The sequence below is a fragment of the Budorcas taxicolor genome, chromosome 3 (assembly GCF_023091745.1).
Source record: "Budorcas taxicolor isolate Tak-1 chromosome 3, Takin1.1, whole genome shotgun sequence".
Classification (NCBI taxonomy): domain Eukaryota; kingdom Metazoa; phylum Chordata; class Mammalia; order Artiodactyla; family Bovidae; genus Budorcas; species Budorcas taxicolor.
Genome location: NC_068912.1, coordinates 52,359,052 through 52,379,487, shown reverse-complemented (window position 1 = coordinate 52,379,487; position 20,436 = coordinate 52,359,052). Strand labels below are relative to the sequence as shown.

The window sequence follows — 20,436 nt, the reverse complement described above, 5'->3', positions numbered from 1 at the left end:
ATAATCAGGGTATGATTACTATTCCTCAAAAACCTTTTAATTTTTAAAATCTGAAATAAACTGTTTTATGGAACTCACAGCAGTCATGTCCACATGTATGTTTATTTTTACAGTGATGATTACATTCTCGGTTCCCAGGTTTTTTGCAGGCAGTCATTCCTAAATCAATATAAGGGGGAAAAAATTCTCTTTTTCACTGTATCTATTAACACAACTAATTATAATTAATTTTTATCCACCTCTTTCCTTTATGATGGTACAAGAAGATCATGATTTTCACACTTCCTCAAAAATTTACCCATTTAATATGTATTTTCAAAAGATATTCTGATAACAATCTCCCTGCCCACCATCAGCTCTATCCCAGCTTTTCACAAGCACTGAGTCACCTATAAGCTTCTCTTAACCTCCCTAATATAAACAGAATTAAATATCAAAGAGTATCAGTCAACTCTTGCTGAATGAGGTAAGAATGTGGGTGGAGTTTTGAAACTTTTTTCCTACTTTATACTTAAGCCTGAAAAACCTGGAAAGAAGCAAACCTCATGGCATTTTGTTGGCACCACAGACAGCAGCTAATAGATAGGACACCATGCACACTTAATAAATGTTAGAAAGTGCTTTAGGGATATAAATAATTTGCTATATGAATTCACAAAAAGGAGAGATTGCTTCCAGTATGACCTCTGTAAGCTAGTATTAATACACCTAAATACATAATTTATTCTTCATTTATTATATTTAAGTAGGCTTTTTCTTGATTCCAACTGTCCAAACAACATGTAGGAAGGGAGAGACATTTGAACTGATCCTTGAAGGACAGACATGATCTGGACATGAGAAGGGGACCACAGGAAGATGTCCCAGGTACAGAGCATAATATCCAAAGGCAGCAAACGACAGACTAGAGAAAAGAGTTGGTATATTTTCGCTGGAGCACAGATTTTTAAATAAAGTAGAAATGCTGGAGATAGTGAAGAGCTTTGAATACTTCTGTAATCTTTCTTGGACCTTTACTCTTCATTTTCAGTGTGTTACTCAATCAACCTTTTTCAAAGCATGGCATAGCTAAACAAAGATAATATCTATATGGCACCCTGGGGTAAATGAATAAGGCTGCTCACCACATGAGGGAACTAGTTAGATGCCATGAGATTGAGGAAATCAATGTACTGGGTACTGAATAAGTAATAAAATATTACTGGCAGTTGGAAGCTAATAGCTAAACCATAATGTTCCCAATTGAACATAAACAATTTTGGCAAAATATAAACAACACTCAGATAAGGCCACTCTATGATTATAATGGAAGACAGATATGAGACTACTATATAATTATTTCTGAAAGTAGAGACAAGGACACTGAAGAACCACAAAAATAACTAAACATCTCCCTCTTCTGGCTAACACAAATGACTACTATTTCTTTAATCCGTTCATCTCCAAGACAAGACATACCAAAATATCCAATACCCTACTTGCCAACAGCACCCAATCTAGAATTGACCTCTGCTTTCCCTAAGTCCTTCTAAGAATCGCCTGTCACAAGCTGAACTCCTATAGTAGGTTCCTTCTGATTCCCTGAGATGACCCACAGTTCTGCAGATGCTATACTTTCCTTTGAGGCAGCAAGTTAGAAACTACCTAACTTTCTTCAAATATGGGCTTCCCAGGTGGCACAAGGGTAAAGAATCTGCCTGCCAATGCAGGAGACACAAGAGATACAGGTTCAATCCCTGGGTCAGGAAAATCTCCTGGAGTAGGAAATGGCAATCCCCTCCAGTATTCTTGCCTGGAAAATACCATGGACAGAGGAGCCTGATGGGCTACAGTCCATGGGGTTGAAAAGATGGGATATGGCTGAGCGACTGAGCATCATCATCACCTCAAATACAGGTATGCTCCTAGTGGCCCTTGCCTGAAGGTTTTCAACATTATATTTCACAAGGTGTGCCACAGATTACTGGTTGAGAAGTTTTGCCCCAGTTCATGATCTCTGGTTTCCTTGAATCCAGTCCTACCAGGCTACAATTTATTTTATATGCTGTTGCTTAGTTAATCCTCTCAAAATTCAGCTCTGACCAGATCATCTGCTCACTTAGAAACATTAGTTAATTCCTGCTGCCAACAAAATTAATTCCATATTTAAGGTCCTCTACGATGTAATTCTTATCATCCCTTTTAGGACCCACATTAACCCTTACCATCAAAATATATCTATTTGCCATTAGTATTCAAACAGTCCCAAGCCTTTCTATGATTGTACCTCTGATATTACCTCTTGTCTTAGAGACTTTGTCGATCAGAAGCATATCAACTTTCAGTTCAGTTCAGTTCAGTTCAGTTGCTCAGTCGTGTCTGACTCTTTGCGACCCCATGAATCGCAGCACGCCAGGCCTCCCTGTCCATCACCAACTCCCAGAGTTCACTCAGACTCACGTCCATCGAGTCAGTGATGCCATCCAGCCATCACATCCTCTGTCATCCCCTTCTCCTTCTGCCCCCAATCCCTCCCAGCATCAGAGTCTTCCAGTGAGTCAACTCTTCGCATGAGGTGGCCAAAGTATTGGAGTTTCAGTATCAGCATCATTCCCTCCAAAGAAATCCCAGGGCTGATCTCCTTCGGAATGGACTGGTTGGATTTCCTTGCAGTCCAAGGGACTCTCAAGAGTCTTCTCTAACACCACAGTTCAAAAGCATCAATTCTTCGGCACTTAGCTTTCTTCACAGTCCAACTCTCACATCCATACATGACCACTGGAAAAATCATAGCCTTGACTAGATGGACCTTTATTGGCAAAGTAATGTCTCTGCTTTTCAATATGCTATCTAGATTGGTCATAACTTTTCTTCCAAAGAGTAAGCATCTTTTAATTTCATGGCTGCAGTCACCATCTGCAGTGATTTTGGAGCCCCCCAAAATAAAGTCTGACACTGTTTCCACTGTTTCCCCATCTATTTCCCATGAAGTGATGGGACCAGATGCCATAATGCCATGATCTTCGTTTTCTGAATGTGGAGCTTTAAGCCAACTTTTTCATTCTCCTCTTTCACTTTCATCAAGAGGGTTTTTAGTTCCTCTTCACTTTCTGCCATAAGGGTGGTGTCATCTGCATATCTGAGGTTATTGATATTTCTCCCGGCAATCTTGATTCCAGCTTGTGTTTCTTCCAGCCCAGCGTTTCTCATTATGTACTCTGCATATAAGTTAAATAAGCAGCCAGTATATTGTCAAGGTGACAATATACAGCCTTGACGTACTCGTTTTCCTATTTGGAACCAGTCTGTTGTTCCATGTCCAGTTTACCTGTTGCTTCCTGACCTGAATATAGGTTTCTCAAGAGCCAGGTCAGGTGGTCTGGTATTCCCATCTCTTTCAGAATTTTCCACAGTTTATTGGGATCCACAGAGTCAAAGGCTATGGCATAGTCAAGAAAGCAGAAATAGATGTTTTTCTGGAACTCTCTTGCTTTTTTGATGATCCAGTGGATGTTGGCAATTTGATCTCTGGTTCCTCTGCCTTTTCTAAAACCAGCTTGAACATCTGGAAGTTCACGGTTCATGTATTGCTGAAGCCTGGCTTGCAGAATTTTGAGCATTACTTTACTAGTGTGTGAGATGAGCGCAACTGTGTGGTAGTTTGAGCATTCTTTGGCATTGCCTTTCTTTGGGATTGGAATGAAAACTGACCTTTTCCAGTCCTGTGGCCACTGCTGAGTTTTCCAAATTTGCTGGCATACTGAGTGCAGCACTTTCACAGCATCATCTTTTAGGATTTGAAATAGCTCCCCTGGAATTCCATCACCTCCACTACCTTTGTTCGTAGTGATGCTTTCTAAGGCCCACTTGACTTCACATTCCAGGATGTCTGGCTCTAGGTGAGTGATCACACCATTGTGATTATCTGGGTGGTGAGGATCTTTTTTGTATAGTTCTTCTGTGTATTCTTGCCACCTCTTCTTAATATCTTCTGCTTCTGTTAGGTCCATACCATTTCTGTCCTTTATCGAGCCCATCTTTGCATGGAATGTTCCCTTGGTGTCTCTAATTTTCTTGAAGAGATCTCTAGTCTTTCCCATTCTGTTGTTTTCCTCTATTTCTTTGCATTGATCACTGAGGAAGGCTTTCTTATTTCTTCTTGCTATTCTTTGGAACTCTGCATTCAGATGCTTGTATCTTTCCTTTTCTCCTTTGTTTTTCGCTTCTCTTCTTTTCACAGCTATTTGTAGGGCCTCCTCAGACAACCATTTTGCTTTTTTGCATTTCTTTTCCGTGGGGATGGTCTTGATCCCTGTCTCCTGTACAATGTCACAGACTTCTGTCCATAGTTCATCAGGCACCCTATCTATCAGATCTAGTCCCTTAAATCTATTTCTCACTTCCACTGTATAATCATAAGGGATTTGATTTAGGTCATACCTGAATGGTCTAGTGGTTTTCCCAACTTTCTTCAATTTAAGTCTGAATTTGGCAATAAGGAGTTTATGATCTGAGCCACCGTCAGCTCCTGGTCTTGTTTTTGTTGACTGTATAGAGCTTCTCCATCTTTGGGTGCAAAGAATACAATCAATCTGATTTCGGTGTTGACTATCTGGTGATGTCCATGTGTAGGGTCTTCTCTTGTGTTGTTGGAAGAGGGTGTTTGCTATGATCAGTGCATTTTCTTGGCAAAACTCTATTAGTCTTTGCCCTGCTTCATTCCGTATTCCAAGGCCAAATTTGCCTGTTACTCCAAGTGTTTCTTGACTTCCTACTTTTGCATTCCAGTCCCCTATAATGAAAAGGACATCTTTTTTGGGTGTTAGTTCTAAAAGGTCTTGTAGGTCTTCATAGAACTGTTCAGCTTCTTCAGCGTTACTGGTTGGGGCATAGACTTGGATTACTGTGATATTGAATGGTTTGCCTTGGAAACGAACAGAGATCATTCTGTTGTTTTTGAGATTGCATCCAAGTACTGCATTTCGGACTCTTTTGTTGACCATGATGGCTACTCCGTTTCTTCTGAGGGATTCCGGCCCGCAGTAGTAGATATAATGGTCATCTGAGTTAAATTCACCCATTCCAGTCCATTTTAGTTTGCTGATTCCTAGAATGTCTACATTCACTCTTGCCATCTCTTGTTTGACCACTTCCAATTTGCCTTGATTCATGGACCTGACATTCCAGGTTCCTATGCAATATTGCTCTTTACAGCATCGGACCTTGCTTCTATCACCAGTCACATCCACAACTGGGTATTGTTTTTGCTTTGGCTCCATCCCTTCATTCTTTCTGGAGTTATTTCTCCACTGATCTCCAGTAGCATATTGGGTACCTAATGACCTGGGGAGTTCCTCTTTCAGTATCCTATCATTTTGCCTTTTCATACTGTTCATGGGGTTCTCAAGGCAAGAATACTTAAGTGGTTTGCCATTCCCTTCTCCAGTGGACCACATTGTGTCAGACCTTTCCACCATGCCCACCCGTCTTGTGTGGCCCCACAGGGCATGGCTTAGTTTCACTGAGTTAGACAAGGCTGTGGTCCTAGTGTGATTAGATTGACTAGTTTTCTGTGATTATGGTTTCAGTGTGTCTGCCCTCTTGCAACACCTACCGTCAAGACTGACTCAAATAGCACCTCTATCATGGAGATTTAAACATTAGGAAATCACTCTGATCACCTAAATTATAAGTGATTTCTCTCTCCTTTGAGCCCTTATGGCATCTCTTTGTCCCTCTCACTAACTGTATGCTGCCTTATACTTAATGTATTTACATGAAAAACACAGTAAGGAAATATAGGGCACCCTAAACTAGAGTAAGATAACGTGAGTCCTAATATGGGCTGTTCTCTGTAGAAAACAGGGATTAAAAATAATACTGTTTTGTTATCTCACAGAAGTAAAAAGATAAAATGAAATTATGCATGTGACTGCATTTTAAAATTAAGTAATAAACTAATATATTAGTGTATGTATTAACTCTACTATTACATTAACTAAAGGTTATACAAGTAAGTATAGAATTATTTTGACTGCTATGAAGGAGAGGAGTACAATGCTATAAAGCAGGGGAATGGTCTGGTTAGGAATATTTTGGAAAGCTTCCCTAAGGAAGTAATAATTGGACTAAGGACTGAAAAAAGAGCAGCATTTACAAGGGGTAGGAGAAAGAATGTTTCAGGCAGAGGGGATAGCATATGAAAAAGCTCTAAGACAAGGGAAAGCATGGCACACGGAGAAATTAAAAGGTCAATGTGGCTGATGCTCAGTAAATAAGAGAGAGTGCATGAGATGAGACAACACTGGTAGAAAGATCAGTCTATGTTCCTAGGGAAATGACTCTACCATGGCACTCTGGTGATTGCATGTCACCACCTAGGCAAGGCTCTGCTAGTTACAGAATGCCCTCTGATCTTCCCTGGGACATGTCAAGATATGCGGTCTTGTGAGGAACTGTTTATAGGCCATTTCTCATCTGCCTCCTTGGCTTGTAGGAGGCTCCCTATCTTGCATAAGGCTGCCAAGAGGCAGTTTCTCATCTGTCTCCTGGTTCTAGTCAGGCATACAACCGTCCACTTTGCCTCTTTCGGGCACAGCTGTAGGCTATAAAACTGCTTAGCTATAGCCTAGAGTTGACTCCTCAAAAACAAAGCAACTCATCTTTGATGATATCTGGTTCCTCCAGTTCAGTGTCATCCTGTGAGATGATGGATACATGCAGCTGATATCATGCTGATCTTTTTTTGCCATCTGTGTAAGTAATAAACTGTCTGAACATATTTGGGTCTCTTGGGTCCTTACTAGTCAACCCTATTGGAGGTGAAGCAAGACTTACATAGCAGCTGGCACCCCACTGCTACTTAGGAACTCACTGTTTATGTGATAATATGGAAACTTGTTGAGAATGTTAATGATTTGTATTTTTATTCTAAGAGCTATGGGAGCCACTGAAGTGTTTTAATCAAAGAAGGAACATAACTGAATCTGCATTTTGAAAAAGCAATCTATGGAGTGTAGTATGGAGAATGGATTTGAGAGAGGACAGAGTAGATGTAAGAAAACTAGTTAAGAGGTTACTGTAAGAGAATAGATTTGAAAGCAGACAGGGTAGATAAAAGAAAATTATGATAACAGTCCAGAGTGGTAGTATTAGCAGATTCAAACAGAATGGACTAATTTAAGAGATGTACAGAAGGTAAATGTATTTTTCAAGCAGAATCAAGTTAGTGTTTTTTTTTTCTTGAGCAATATTTTATTTTCTCTGAAGCTTTAGTCTAGCAATGTCTACCTTAAGTTTCCTTATTAGTTCATTCAATATTCCAAAGATAAGGACAACTACATGAAAACATCTTGCCCGCTCACTCTCCCTCAATAGTTCTCTCTTTTCTAGAGCCCTCCAACCTCCTCCCAATGCAATCTAGGCCTGTACTATAGTTGTCATCCTGGAACTTCCTTTCATTAAGCTCCTGGACTGACTCTACTATTGCTGGATTCTTTGACTTTTTCTTTATTGTTTAACTGTTTTGTTTGATTGTGCTTATCCTTGAACAACTGCCTGAGAGAGGATGTATGAAAGTTAAATTTTCTGAATAATTGAATATATTAAGATGTCTTTACTTTCACACTTAATTAATAGTTTGGTTAGGTATAGAACACAGGGTTGGAAATAATTTTTTTCCCCTGGACTTTTAAGTCCACTGTCTTCTAGCATCTAGTATTGTTGATGAAAACACTAAACTATTTCGATTTTTGTTCCTTGGAAGCATTTACAATTTTCTCTCTATCCATGATGTTCTGAAATGTTGTCTTCTTTGTAGATCTTCTTTCATTCATCCTAACTAGCACTGTGCTAAGTTGCTTTAGTCATGTCCAACTCTGTGCGACGCTATGGACTGCCAGGCTCCTCTGTCCACGGGATTCTCCAGGCAAGAATACTGGAGTGGGTTGCCATACCCTCCTCCCGGGGGTCTTCCTGATCTGGGGATGGAACCAGCATGTCTCTTATGTCTCCTGCATTGACAGGCGGGTTCTTCACCAGTAGTGCCATCTAGGAAGCCCTAAGTAAACCCTTTTGATGTGCAGACTTATGCCTCGCTTTAAGTCTAGCAAATCTTCTCAAATTATTTCTTCTGATTTGTTTTTTCTGTCTTTCTGGAACTCTGATTAGTTGGGTATCAGGCTACAGATCGCCCTTCTGTCTCTTATTGTTTTGCTTTCATTCAGATTATACTGACTTTTATCTTCTGGCCCTCCAGTTACACTATTTTTTTTTTTTTTTTTGAATCATAGTTTTTACTTCCCTGTGCTTACACTTCTTCTCTAATTGATTTTTTTCATGGTATTCTATTGTTTTACAGTTGCAATTTCATCTTTAATTTGTCTGAGATTACTAATCTATTTATATTACATCTGTGAATTATCCTGTTTTTCTTTTATTCACTTTCTGTTTACTTATTTGGGACTTTCTTTCTTATGTTCCAAATTTTCTTTGAATGTCTCTTTATCCATGGCTGTCTGCCTATGCGGCAGTCCTATTATACCTTCACAGATGAGAAAATTAATTCACAAAGAGGTGAAGTAACATGTTCAAGACTATGCAATAATAAGTAGGAAATTTCAGATTTTAATTCAGGTAATCAAATTCCAGAGGCTGATCTCTCAACCACCCTGCTTTACTGGTTATAGCAGCTGCCTTACTTCTCCCCCATATAATGCATTTCATTTACTTAGTGATGAAATTTTATCAAGTAATTACTTACTTGATGAAAGTGAAAGAGGAAAGCGAAAAAGCTGGCTTAAAACTCAACATTCAGAAAACTAAGATCATGGCATTATGGCATCAGGTCCCATCATTTCATGGCAAATAGATGGGGAAACAATGGAAACAGTGAGAGATGTTATTTTCTTGAACTCCAAAATCACTGTAGATGGTGACTGCAGCCATGAAATTAAAAGATGCTTCCTCCTTGGAAGAAAATCTATGACCATCCTAGATAAGCATATTAAAAAGCAGAGACATTACTTTGACAACAAAGGTCCATCTAGTCAAACCTATGGTTTTTCCAGTAGTCATGTAATGGATATGAGAGCTGGACTGTAAAGAAAGCTGAGTGCTGAAGAATTGATTCTTTTGAACTGTGGTGTTGGAGAAGACTCTTTAAGAGTCCCTTGGACTGCAAGCAACCGAACAGAACTGAATTTACTTAGGAAAGGAATCCATGGTTTATAGGGTGGGAAGAACAGGAGGAAATGCCTTGCAGGTTGTTTTGCAGTAACGGATAAGGAGTCACTTTGTCCCTTATCCAACAACATCTAATAGATGAACTTACAAACATTACCACATGATGGTGCACAATGACTATACACATCTGTTACCAGTGGCGGAAATTATAACTAGGATCTAAAAGTCTAATTATATAGATTCTGCAGACACCCCAAAATTTCAAGGCAGAGTTGAAAGAGTTGACAAGTCTTGCTAGGAATGAGAGCTTTATTTCAGCTTGTTTACAGAATACTAGCATATAGATATTACCTAAGTGACAGAAACTTCTCCTATATTTCTCTTAGAAATGATACTTCAGAAACATAAGTGCTCCTCTACCCCCACTCCACTCCCTAAGTTCTGAGAATTGTCTGAATTTGTCTTATTAACAAACACAAGCTTATAGAGATTTATAACTGGAAAAATAAGGTTCTGAGAGAAACTTGGCATAAAATGTACATTTAGGGACCAAATTAACAGATCTCATATTCCGTCATTATCAAAATCTGAAATGTATACATTTTCTTAGTTCTGCCACATAATATATTAATTTATATGTTTTTAAAGCTCCAGTTCCAAGTACTTAAAGCAAAATAAATCATTAATGTGAAATAGAAATGCATTTGAAGTGAATACATAAAATTACTTTAACAAGGTCAATAATGACCAATAGAGTAAGGTCAGGTAAGATTTTTTAAAAATCTAGAAAAAAAAAACAAATTAAAAATAGGAGGCATCCTTGCCATACTTAGGTTCACATCCTAACTATGTGTGCACGTGTGCATCAGTCATGTCGAACTCTTTGTGACCCCATGTACTATACCTCGCCAGGCTCCTCTGTCCATGGGATTCTCCAGGCAAGAATAGTGGAGTGAGCTGCCATGCCCTCTTCCAGGGGATCTTCCCAACCCTGAGACAGAACCCACATCTCTTCTGTCTCCTGTATTGGCAGTTGAGTTCTTTAGCACTAGCGCCACCTGAGAACCCCTCCTCTTAACTATAAATTCAAATAATTTGGATGTTCATAAGCTTCTGGAGTTAATATTTTTAAAAGAATATTACTTTCATTTTGTAGTTCCTGACACATGGTAATTGCATTGATGCACTTTATAATTTTACTTTTTAAATGAGAAGGCAAATCTCCTTCTAATTTTTGTCAAATATTATACTATCATTTTGTTATTTATCAACAAAAGGGTAACACTGATGAACTGGAGTCCTTGATTTGCAATTTAATGAATATATACACTGAAAAGTATAAAGAAAAGCAGACTGCTTTTTGACTAGTATTTAAATGTACACACTTCCAAAGTGCTTGGGCACTGATATTATCCTTGCATTCTTCAAATACATTAAATTTTCATACTCAACAGGCATAGCCAATGCAAATGAACTTATTAATGTCAGATTAATTTTCTTCAAATGAAACAAAGCCCATACTTTGACCCCACAGACTGCAGCACGCCAGGCCTCCCTGTCCATCACCAACTCCCAGAGATTACTCAAACTCATGTCCATTGAGTCGGTGATGCCATCCAACCAGCTTGTGCTTCTTAAAGGATAAAAAGCTTAAATGCTAAAAATAAAAGTTAAAACAATTTTTACAACTGAAAATGTGTATTTTCACACTGCCTGATCTTAAAAAAATAGCAAAAATATTTTTCCTTAAAATGTACAAAATGTTTTATCTCTTGGACTGTAACTGTGAGAAACTACAGCTAAAAAATGTTTCAAACGGTTATAGGAAGCACAATAAGAATTTTAAATTCTATTATGTACTGTAAGATGTATGCTTTTGTCTAAATATGGTCCTACAGTTTGACAAAATAAAATATTAAGATATTTGTTGAACCTGAAAGCACATTTGGAAACAATCATTTAAGCAACTAGATTTTCTGAGCTAAATATTTTAACATTTAATAATATGGTCAGACAAGAGGTCAGCAAAACAAATTTGTATTGTTTTGAAAGGCTACTTTCACAACCTTAGTAGGGTAAATCTATGATTCCGTCATTGTGTAAGTTTACTGAGAAAGAAAATGCAGGTAGTTTATGTATGTCATACATGAAGAGATAATTATACATCTTTATTTGGGGATATTTGATTTTGTACATAAGAACTGAATTATATATCCAGAATGTATAACTCAGATATAATTCAGATATAATGTATATTGCAAATATAATTCAGATATAATGTATATTGCAAATATAATCTGACTGTATAAATCGAATGTATAATGGGATGGTTGTATATATAATATGTGTATGTGAATGGGGGATGTGTGTAATAAAACACTTGCCTGATAGGAGACATCTTTGATCTGTTTTCTACAGGGTCATATGGAAAATCTGGGGGACTTTTACTCTTAAAAAGTCTCATGCTAAAACTAAGTATAGTAAACATCCTAATTTTCATTACAGTTGCAAGCAACAGAAACAATTCAAGCTATTTTAAACAAAAGGAGTTACAACAAAAAAACCCTTGTAGAGTTGGTGGAAATGTATTACATTGTTGATCAGTCAACAAGTCCAGTCCAACTCCTTGTGACCCCATGAACTGCAGCACACCAGGCTTCCTTGTCCTTTACTATCTCCCAGAATTTGTGCAAACTCATGTCCACTGAGTCCATGATGCCATCCAACCATCTCATCCCCTGCCTCACCCTACCCTTCCTGCCCTCAATCTTTCCCAGCAGAGTCTTTTCCAGTAGTACTGGAGCTTCAGCTTCAGCATCAGCCCTTCCAGTGAGTATTCAGGGTTGATTTCCTCAGGATTGACTGGTTTGATCTCCTTGCTGTCCAAGGGACTCTCAAGAGTCTTCTCCAGTGCTCAGCCTTCTGTATGGTCCAACTCTCACATCTGTACATGACTACTGGAAAAACCTTAGCTTTGACTATACGGACCTTTGCTGGCAAAGTGATGTCCCTGGTTTTTCAATATGCTGTCTAAGTTTGTCATAGCTTTTCTTCCAAGGGGCAATCCTCTTTTAATTTTGCAGCTGCATTCACCATCCACAGTGTCTTTGGAGCCCAAGAAAATAAAATATGTCACTGTTTCCACTTTTCTTCCATCTATTTGCCATGAAGTGATTAGCCTGGAGGCCATGATCTTCGTTTTTTGAATACTGAGTTTTAAGTCAGTTTTTTCACTCATCAAAAGGCTCTTTAGTTTGTCTTCATTTTTAGGCCATTAGAGTGGTACCATCTGCATACCTGAAGTTGTCAATATTTCTCCCAGCAATTTTGATTCCAGCTTGAGTCTTCCAGCCTGGCATTTTGCATGATGTACTCTTCATATAAGTTAAATAATCAGGGTGACAATACACAGCCTTGATGTACTCCTTTCCCAATTTGGAACCATTCGTTGTTCCATGTCCAGTTCTAACTATTGCTTTTTGTCCTGCATACAGGTTTCTCAGGAGACAGGTAAGGTGGTCTGATATTCCCATATCTTTAAGAATTTTCCACAGTTTGTTGTGGTCCACACAATCAAAGGCTTTAGTGTAGTCAATGAAGCAGATGTCTTTTTTGGAATTCCTTTGATTTTTTTATGATCCAGTGGATGTTGGCTGTTTGATCTCTGATTCCTTTGCTTTTTCTAAATCCAGCTTGTACATCTGGAAGGTCTCGGTTCAGGTACTGCTGAAGCCTAGCTTCAAGGATTTTGAGCATTACCTTGCTAGCATGTGAAATGAGCACAACTGTATAGTAGTCTGAACATTCTCTAGCATTGCCTAATTTGGGGACTGGAATGAAAACTGACCTTTTCCAGTCCAGTGTCACTACTGAGTTTTCCAAATTTGCTGGCATATTGAGTGCAGTACTTTAACAGCATCATCTTTTAGGATTTGAAACAGCTCAGCTGGTTTTCCATCATCTCCACTATCTTTGTTTGTAGTAATGCATCCTAAGGCCCACTTGACTTTACACTCCAGGATGTCTGGCTCTAGTTGAGGGACCATACCATCATGGTTATCTGGATCATTAAGGCCTTTTTTGTATAGTTCTTCTCTGTATTCTTGCCACCTATTCTTAATCTCTTCTGCTTCTGTTAGGTCCTTTCCATTTCTGTCCTCTATTGTGCTCATGTTGGCATGAGATTTCCCCTTGGTATCGCCATTTTCTTGAAGAGATCTTTAGTCTTTCCCATTCTATTGCTTTCCTCTATTTCTTTGCATTGTTCACTTAAGGCTTTCTTATCTCTCCTTGCTATTTTCTGGAACTTTGCCTTCAGTAGGATATATCTTTTCCTTTCACTTCTTTTCTCAGCTATTTGTAAGGCCTCCTCAGACCTTCTTGCCTTCTTGCCTCAGACCACCTGGCCTTCTTGCATTTCTTTTTCTTGGGGATGGTTCTGGTCACCACTTCCCATACAATTTTATGAACCTCCGCTCGTAATCTGGTTCTTCAGGCACTCTGTCTACCAGATTTACTCCTTTAAATCTATTTGTCACTTTCATTGTATAATCATAAGGGATTTGTTTAGATCATAGCTGAATGGCCTAGTGGTTTTCCCTACTTTCTTCAATTTAAGTCTTAATTTTGCAATAAGCAGCTCGTGAGCTGAGCTATAGTCAGCTCCAGGTATTGTTTTTGTTGACTATATAGAGCTTTTCTATCTTTGACTGCAAAGAATACAATCAGTCTGATTTCAGTATCGACCGTCTGTTGATGTCCATGTGTAGAGTCATCTCTTGTGTTGCTAGAAGAGGGAGTTTGCTATGACCAGTGCTTTCTCTTGGCAAAACTCTGTTAGCCTGTTTCATTTTACACTCCAAGGCTAAACTTTCCTGTAACTCTGACTCTTGGTATCTCTTGACTTCCTACTTTTGCCTTCCAATCTTATAATGAAAAGGACACCTTTTTTTTGTTGTTATCTTACAGAATCCAAAAGCAGGGTGGCAGCTAGGGATCAGGAGGGACTGAAACCAAGAAATGGAAAGTCAGTAGAACTTCAACTCTAGTGTTCTCACCTTTGCTTCCTTCTGTACCTTTGCTTTAGTCTTCTCTTACAGCTATCTTTGATAATTTCTGTACATGGTAAAGAACAGAAGGCTATCTGTACTACTGATAGCCTTGATTTTATATACTCTCAGTGCAATCCTAATTCTAAATTGTTTTTCTTAAATAGAAGTATCTCTTTCCTTCTAGGAATTTGGACTTTGGCCTGAATAAAAGAAGGTTGCGCTAGCTACTGATAATTTTGCTGTCAGAAAAATAGTGGCCAGAACGAAGGTCCAAGGAGAATATAGTATAAACAAGACAAACAACCTACTTGCCCCTTTCTCCTGGAATCACTAATCTACTTTCTGTCATTATGTATGTGTCTATTATAGACATTCATATAAATGGAATCATACAATATCTGATGTTTTGTGACTGCTGCTGCTACTGCTGCTAAGTTGTTTCAGTTGTGTCCGACTCTTTGTGACCCCATGGACTGCAGCCTACCAGGCTCCTCTGTCCATGGGATTTTCCAGGCAAGAGTACTGGAGTGGGTTGCCGTTGCCTTCTCCATCTTTTGTGACTGGCTTCTCTAATTAGTATGTTTTCAAGGTTTATCTATGTTGTAGCATATATTAGTAGTTTATTCTTCTCTATGGCTGAGTAACATTCCACTAAATGAATATGCCACAGTTTTCTTATCTGTTAGTTGATAGATATTTGGATTGTTGCTACTTTTTGGCTGTTAGGAATAATGCTACTATAAACATTCACATACACATTTTTATGAGTATTTTTTAATTCATTTGGACATATACCTAAAGGAGGAATTCCTGGATCACATGGTAATTCTATGTTTAACTTTTTGAGCGACTGACAAAATGTTTTCCAAAGCAGCTGCACAATTTCATATCCCCACTACCAAAAGTGTGAGAGTTTCAATTTCTCTGCATCTTTGCCAACATTTGTCATTGCCCATCTTTCTTATTAAAGCCATCCTACTAGGTGGTAACACCCTGGTTTTGATTTGAATTTCTATATTGATTAATGATGTTGGACATCTTTTCATGTTGTATATTGGCCATTTGTAGCTCTTTGAAAAATATCTACTTAAATTCTTTGACCAGTTTTAATTGGGTTGTCTTTTTATTTGTTGAGCTGTAAGATTTCTTTATATATACTAGATACTATTATTTTATCAGATATATGACTTGCAAATATTTTCTCATTCTATGGATTGTTTTCCACATACTTTTTCTTCACTTTCTTGATAGTTTTATTTGAAGCACAAAAGTTTTCAATCTTGATAAAGTCCAATTCATCTGCTTTTTTCCCCCCTTTGGTTGCCTGAGCTTTGGGTATCATATCTAATAAACTACTGCCTAATCCAAGGTCATGAAAATATACATGCATGTGTTCTTCTAAGGGTTTTACAGTTTTAATCCTTATCTTTAGGTCACTGATCCATTCAGAGTAAATTTTTATATATAGGATGAAGTAGAGGTTCAAACTAATGCAACTGGTTATCCAGATGCCCAGTCATTTTTGGTGAAACACTATTCTTTCCCATCTGAATTATTTTGGCATCTTTGATCATAATCAATTGACCATAGATGTATACATTTATTTCTATACTTTCAATTATATTCTATTGGTCTATTATTATACCAGTACTACACTATCTTGGGAATCACTGATGGCTCAAATGATAAAGAATCTGCCTGCAATACGGGAGACCCAGGCTCGATCCCTGGATTGGGATGATCCACTTGAGAAGGAAATGGCAACCCACTCCAGTATTGTTGCCTAGAGAATCCCAAGAACAGAGGAGCATAGAGGGCTATAGTCCATGGGGTCGTAAAGAGTCAGACACAACTGAGTGACTAACAACATAACACAAATACACTACCTTGATTAAGTTTTACAGTAAGTTTTGAAATCAGGAATTGTAAGTCTCCATGTATGTTCTCTTTTTAAAGACTGATTTAGCTATTTTGGGTCCATTACATTTCCGTATGAATTTTAGAATCAACCTGTAAATTTCTGTCAAAAGAAGCTAGAATTTTGAACAGGGATTGCATTGCTTTTTGAAATAATTTGGGAAATATTGCCATCTTAGTGATATTAAGACTTCCAATCCACAAACATCTTTCCATATATTTACATCTTTAATTTTTTTCAATGGTGTTTTATAGTTTACAGTGCTCACATCTTGCACTGTTAACAAAATGTTAACAAAATTTAACATTTTGTTAAATTTATTAAGCATTTTATCCTTTTTTGATGTGCAATTTTTAACATTGACTCTGTATCCAGTGATGTTTCTAAATTTATATATTAATTTTAATAGTGTATCCACAGTCTTTTATATTTTCTAGGTACATAATCATGTTGCTTTCAAGTAATGATAGTTTACTTCTTCCTTCCCAATCCTTATCCCTTATATTTCTTTTTATAAATAGTTGTACTGACTAGGACTTTTATCACAATGTTAAAAAGAAGTAGTAATAGAGAAGACCATTTCACCATTATCCATTTAAATAGGAAAGTTTAAAGAATATTTCAATATTGTGTATAACATTTGCTATATATTTTTAATAAAAAATTAACACTGGATTTTTGTCAACCTTTTTTTGACATCCATAAAAAGGATCACATGTTTTATTTCCCTGTTAATGTAAGAATTATATTGATCCATTTTTAAATGCCAAGGCTTTCTTGCATAGGTAGAATAAGCTATACTTAACTGTACTGTATTATGGTTTTTAAATATGTAGCTAGATTCCACATGCTAATAGCTTGAACAATTTCTCTTTCTTTTAATGTCCTTGCCAAGTTTTGAAATCAAAGTCACGCTGGCTTTTGAAAATCAAAACATTAGAAAATATTCATTTTTTTCTAGAAAAGTTTGGGTAAGTTTCACATTGCTGTGCTGTTCTGAGTGCTCAGTCGTGTCTGACTCTTTGTGACCCCATGGACTGTAGCCCACCAGGCTCCTCTGTCCATGGAATTTTCCAGGCAAGAATACTAGTGAGCTGCCATTTCTTACTCCAAGGGATCTTCCTGATCCAGGGAGCATAGCCACATCTCTTGTATGGTGGAATATAATATAATCCAGAATCTGCAGATATAATGTCTGCCATACAATAAGAACTTATGAAACCTGCAAAGAGGCAGGACCATATAACTCATATTTAACTATATAAGAAAATGAAGTTATCTGAACCTCAGGATTTCTTTATGGAAATATCTTTTTAAATTTCTTCAGTTTTATTACTAGTGTAAAGACTACTCAGATTTTCTATTTATTCTGTCAGTTTTGGTAAGATTTCTTGTCAAGGTATTCATTCCTTTTTACCTAAATTATGTCAAATTTATTGGTAAAGTTATTTATAATATCTTGGCAGATTCTTTTATGCTTATAAGATCTGTAATGATATCACCTTTTTCATTCTTGATATTGTTAATTCATGTTTTATCTCTTCATTTTCAGTCTTATGTGGTCTTCTGTGTGTTTAGCTCTTCTTGGGTTTGCTGAAATTCTGAATCTGTGGGTTGATGTCTTTCACTGTTTTGGAATGTTCTCAGCCCGTCTCTTTGAATACTGCATTTGTCCCATTCTTTCTCTACGCAGACTTTATGCATATGTTAGCATTTTGAGTATTATACTCTTTTGTGTTCTTTCTGTTCTCTTATCTCTGGGGCTTCCATTTGGATATTTTCTATTGATATGTCTAACAGTTTATAAATCTATGTTTGAACATATCCAAACTAACATTTAACCTACCTAATGAGTTCTTCACTCAAGATACTACATTTTTCAGTTCTAGAAAGTTCATTTAAATCTCTATGGAATTCCAATTTTCTGGTGAAAATTTCCATCATTTCATTCATTTTGTATATTTCTTCCCCCGTTGTTTTATAATCTTTAAATGCCAACTCTACCATTTGAATCACCTACAGGGCTGCTTCATTTTCTTATATAGTTAATTATGAGTCATATGGTCCTGCCTCTTTGCAGGTTTCATAATTTCTTATTGTATGGCAGACATTATATCTGCAGATTCTGGATTATGTTATATTCCACAAGCAAGGGTTTGCTTTTTTCTCTGTCAGGAAAACATAGTGAATGGCTGATCCCACAAACTATGATGCAGCCAAAAAAAAGTGCAGTTTGGTGCTGTTAACTTGATAAATAACAACTAATTGTTGTGTGTATAATGTAGAATAAAGAAGATTAGTGGCATTCTATCATTTTTGGAATCATTGAGAATCAAATTTCTCAGCATGGCAGAAAGGAGATACAGATCATTGAGTATAGATCATTGACTTTAAGGATAAATACTATAGCTTGGACATTTAACTATAAATAAATTATGTATTTTGTCTTTAAAAACAAAAAAATCACATATTTCATAATTTTGTGCATGGAAAAAAGTAAGAGATAATCTCTCAATGGCAATGAGCTCCTCAAGCACACAAATTATTTATCATGAAAAGAAACCAGGGATCTTTGGAGAAAAGGCTTATTACAGGTCTGAGGCTAGAATTATAAAAGGTAAGCCTAGAATATCATATCATCCCACACAGCATGAAAGCTATCAAAACTACTAAGGACATAGCAAAAGGATTCAGGAGCCAATCTGGTATATCTAGATGGTATCAAGATGATATATCTATGATATTTATGAGTAATCAGCAATTTGAATATTAACTCAGTATTGGGTAATAATTAGTTACCATTAGTTTTTTATGTAATGCAGTTATTTTTTCTTAAATCCTTACCATTTACAAATATATACTAAAACAGTTATGGAGGAAATAATATAATATCTGATTTTCTTCAAAAAAATACAAGAGGAAATATGAACAGAGGTACAGATGAAACTATATTAGCCCTGAGCTGATAACTGTTTAAGGTGGGTAATGGGTACATATATACTTCTTTCTACTTCTCTATTTGAATGTCCCATAAAAAAAAAATTGTCACCTGTTTTGTCTTATCAAATCTGTTAATTCTTGTACATCACTTACTCTCTCCCTAACATGGCCATAAGAATGGAGTGGGTATGAAAAGGGGAAATATATATAAAAAAATAGTCAATTTTTTTCATCAAAAATCACCCTGGAAGATTCTTGAGCTTTCTTTGAAGAAAGGAGTACAAAATGCTGCAGTGTCTCTTTGGTAGGAGCCTGAGGTCCAGCAGCAGCCTAAGTGAACCTCAGCTGAAAGGAATTGTGACAACAGTATTCAGCCAGCAGGGATATTTCCTGAAGATGCACCCAGATGGTACTGTCAATGAGACCAAGGACGAAAACAGCGACTACACCCTCTTCAATCTAATCCCTGTGGGCCTGCATGTGGTGGCCACCCAAGGGGTGAAGGCCAGCCTCTATGTGGCCATGAATGGTGAAGGCTATCTCTACAGCTCAAGATCAAGCCCTGAGACTCTGGAGTGGGAGCACTGACTCCAAGACCCTAGACTACCAGAGAACTAACCCTAGGGAGTATTAAATAGTGAGAACTCACACAAAGGAAACCACCTGAATACAAGACCCAGCATCACCCAACCACCAGTAGCACCCTGTGAAGGACATCTCATCTAAACAACAAACAAAACGAAAATATAAACCCAATCATCAGCAGACAGGATTACCACCTTACTCAGCCTTGCCCATCAGAGGAAAAACAACAACAAAAAAAAACTCAGCACAAATCTCACCATTTACAAAGCTTACACAAACCACTTGATCAACCTTAGGAGGGCAGAAACCAAAAGGAAAAAAAATTCAACCTTTCGGCCTGGGAAAAGGAGACCTCAAACACAATAAGTTTAAAAAAAATATTGAAAAGTCAGAGAAATACTACACAAATGAAGGAACAAACTAGAAACACAGAAGTCCAAATAAATGAAGAGGAAATACAAAAATTACCTGAAAAAGAATTCAGAATAATGATAGTAAAGATGATCAAAACCCTCAAAAACAGAATGGAGAAAACACAAGAATCAATTAACAAAGATGTAGAAGAATTAAAGAATAAACATACAGAGACAAATACTACAATTACTGAAATTAAATACTCTAGAAGGAATCAATAGCAGAATACCTGAAGCAGAAGAATGAATCAGTGAGCTGGAAGATAAAATGATGGAAATAACTTCTGAAGAGCAGAATAAAGCAAAAAGAATGAAAAGAACTGAGGATAGTCTCAGAGACTTCTGGGACAATATCAAACACACCAAT

The 20,436-nt window shown here is 37.2% G+C and overlaps 1 protein-coding gene across 1 annotated transcript in view; it reads right to left on the bottom strand.

Annotated features, from left to right (window-relative positions):
• The window catches only part of HFM1 (helicase for meiosis 1), a 114,229-nt gene that overhangs the window by 18,114 nt on the left and 75,679 nt on the right, over nt 1-20,436 (bottom strand). Inside the window, exon 30 of the mRNA XM_052637751.1 lies at nt 79-159. Coding sequence (XP_052493711.1) covers nt 79-159 — 81 coding nt within the window. The remainder of the gene's footprint in view (nt 1-78; nt 160-20,436) is intronic.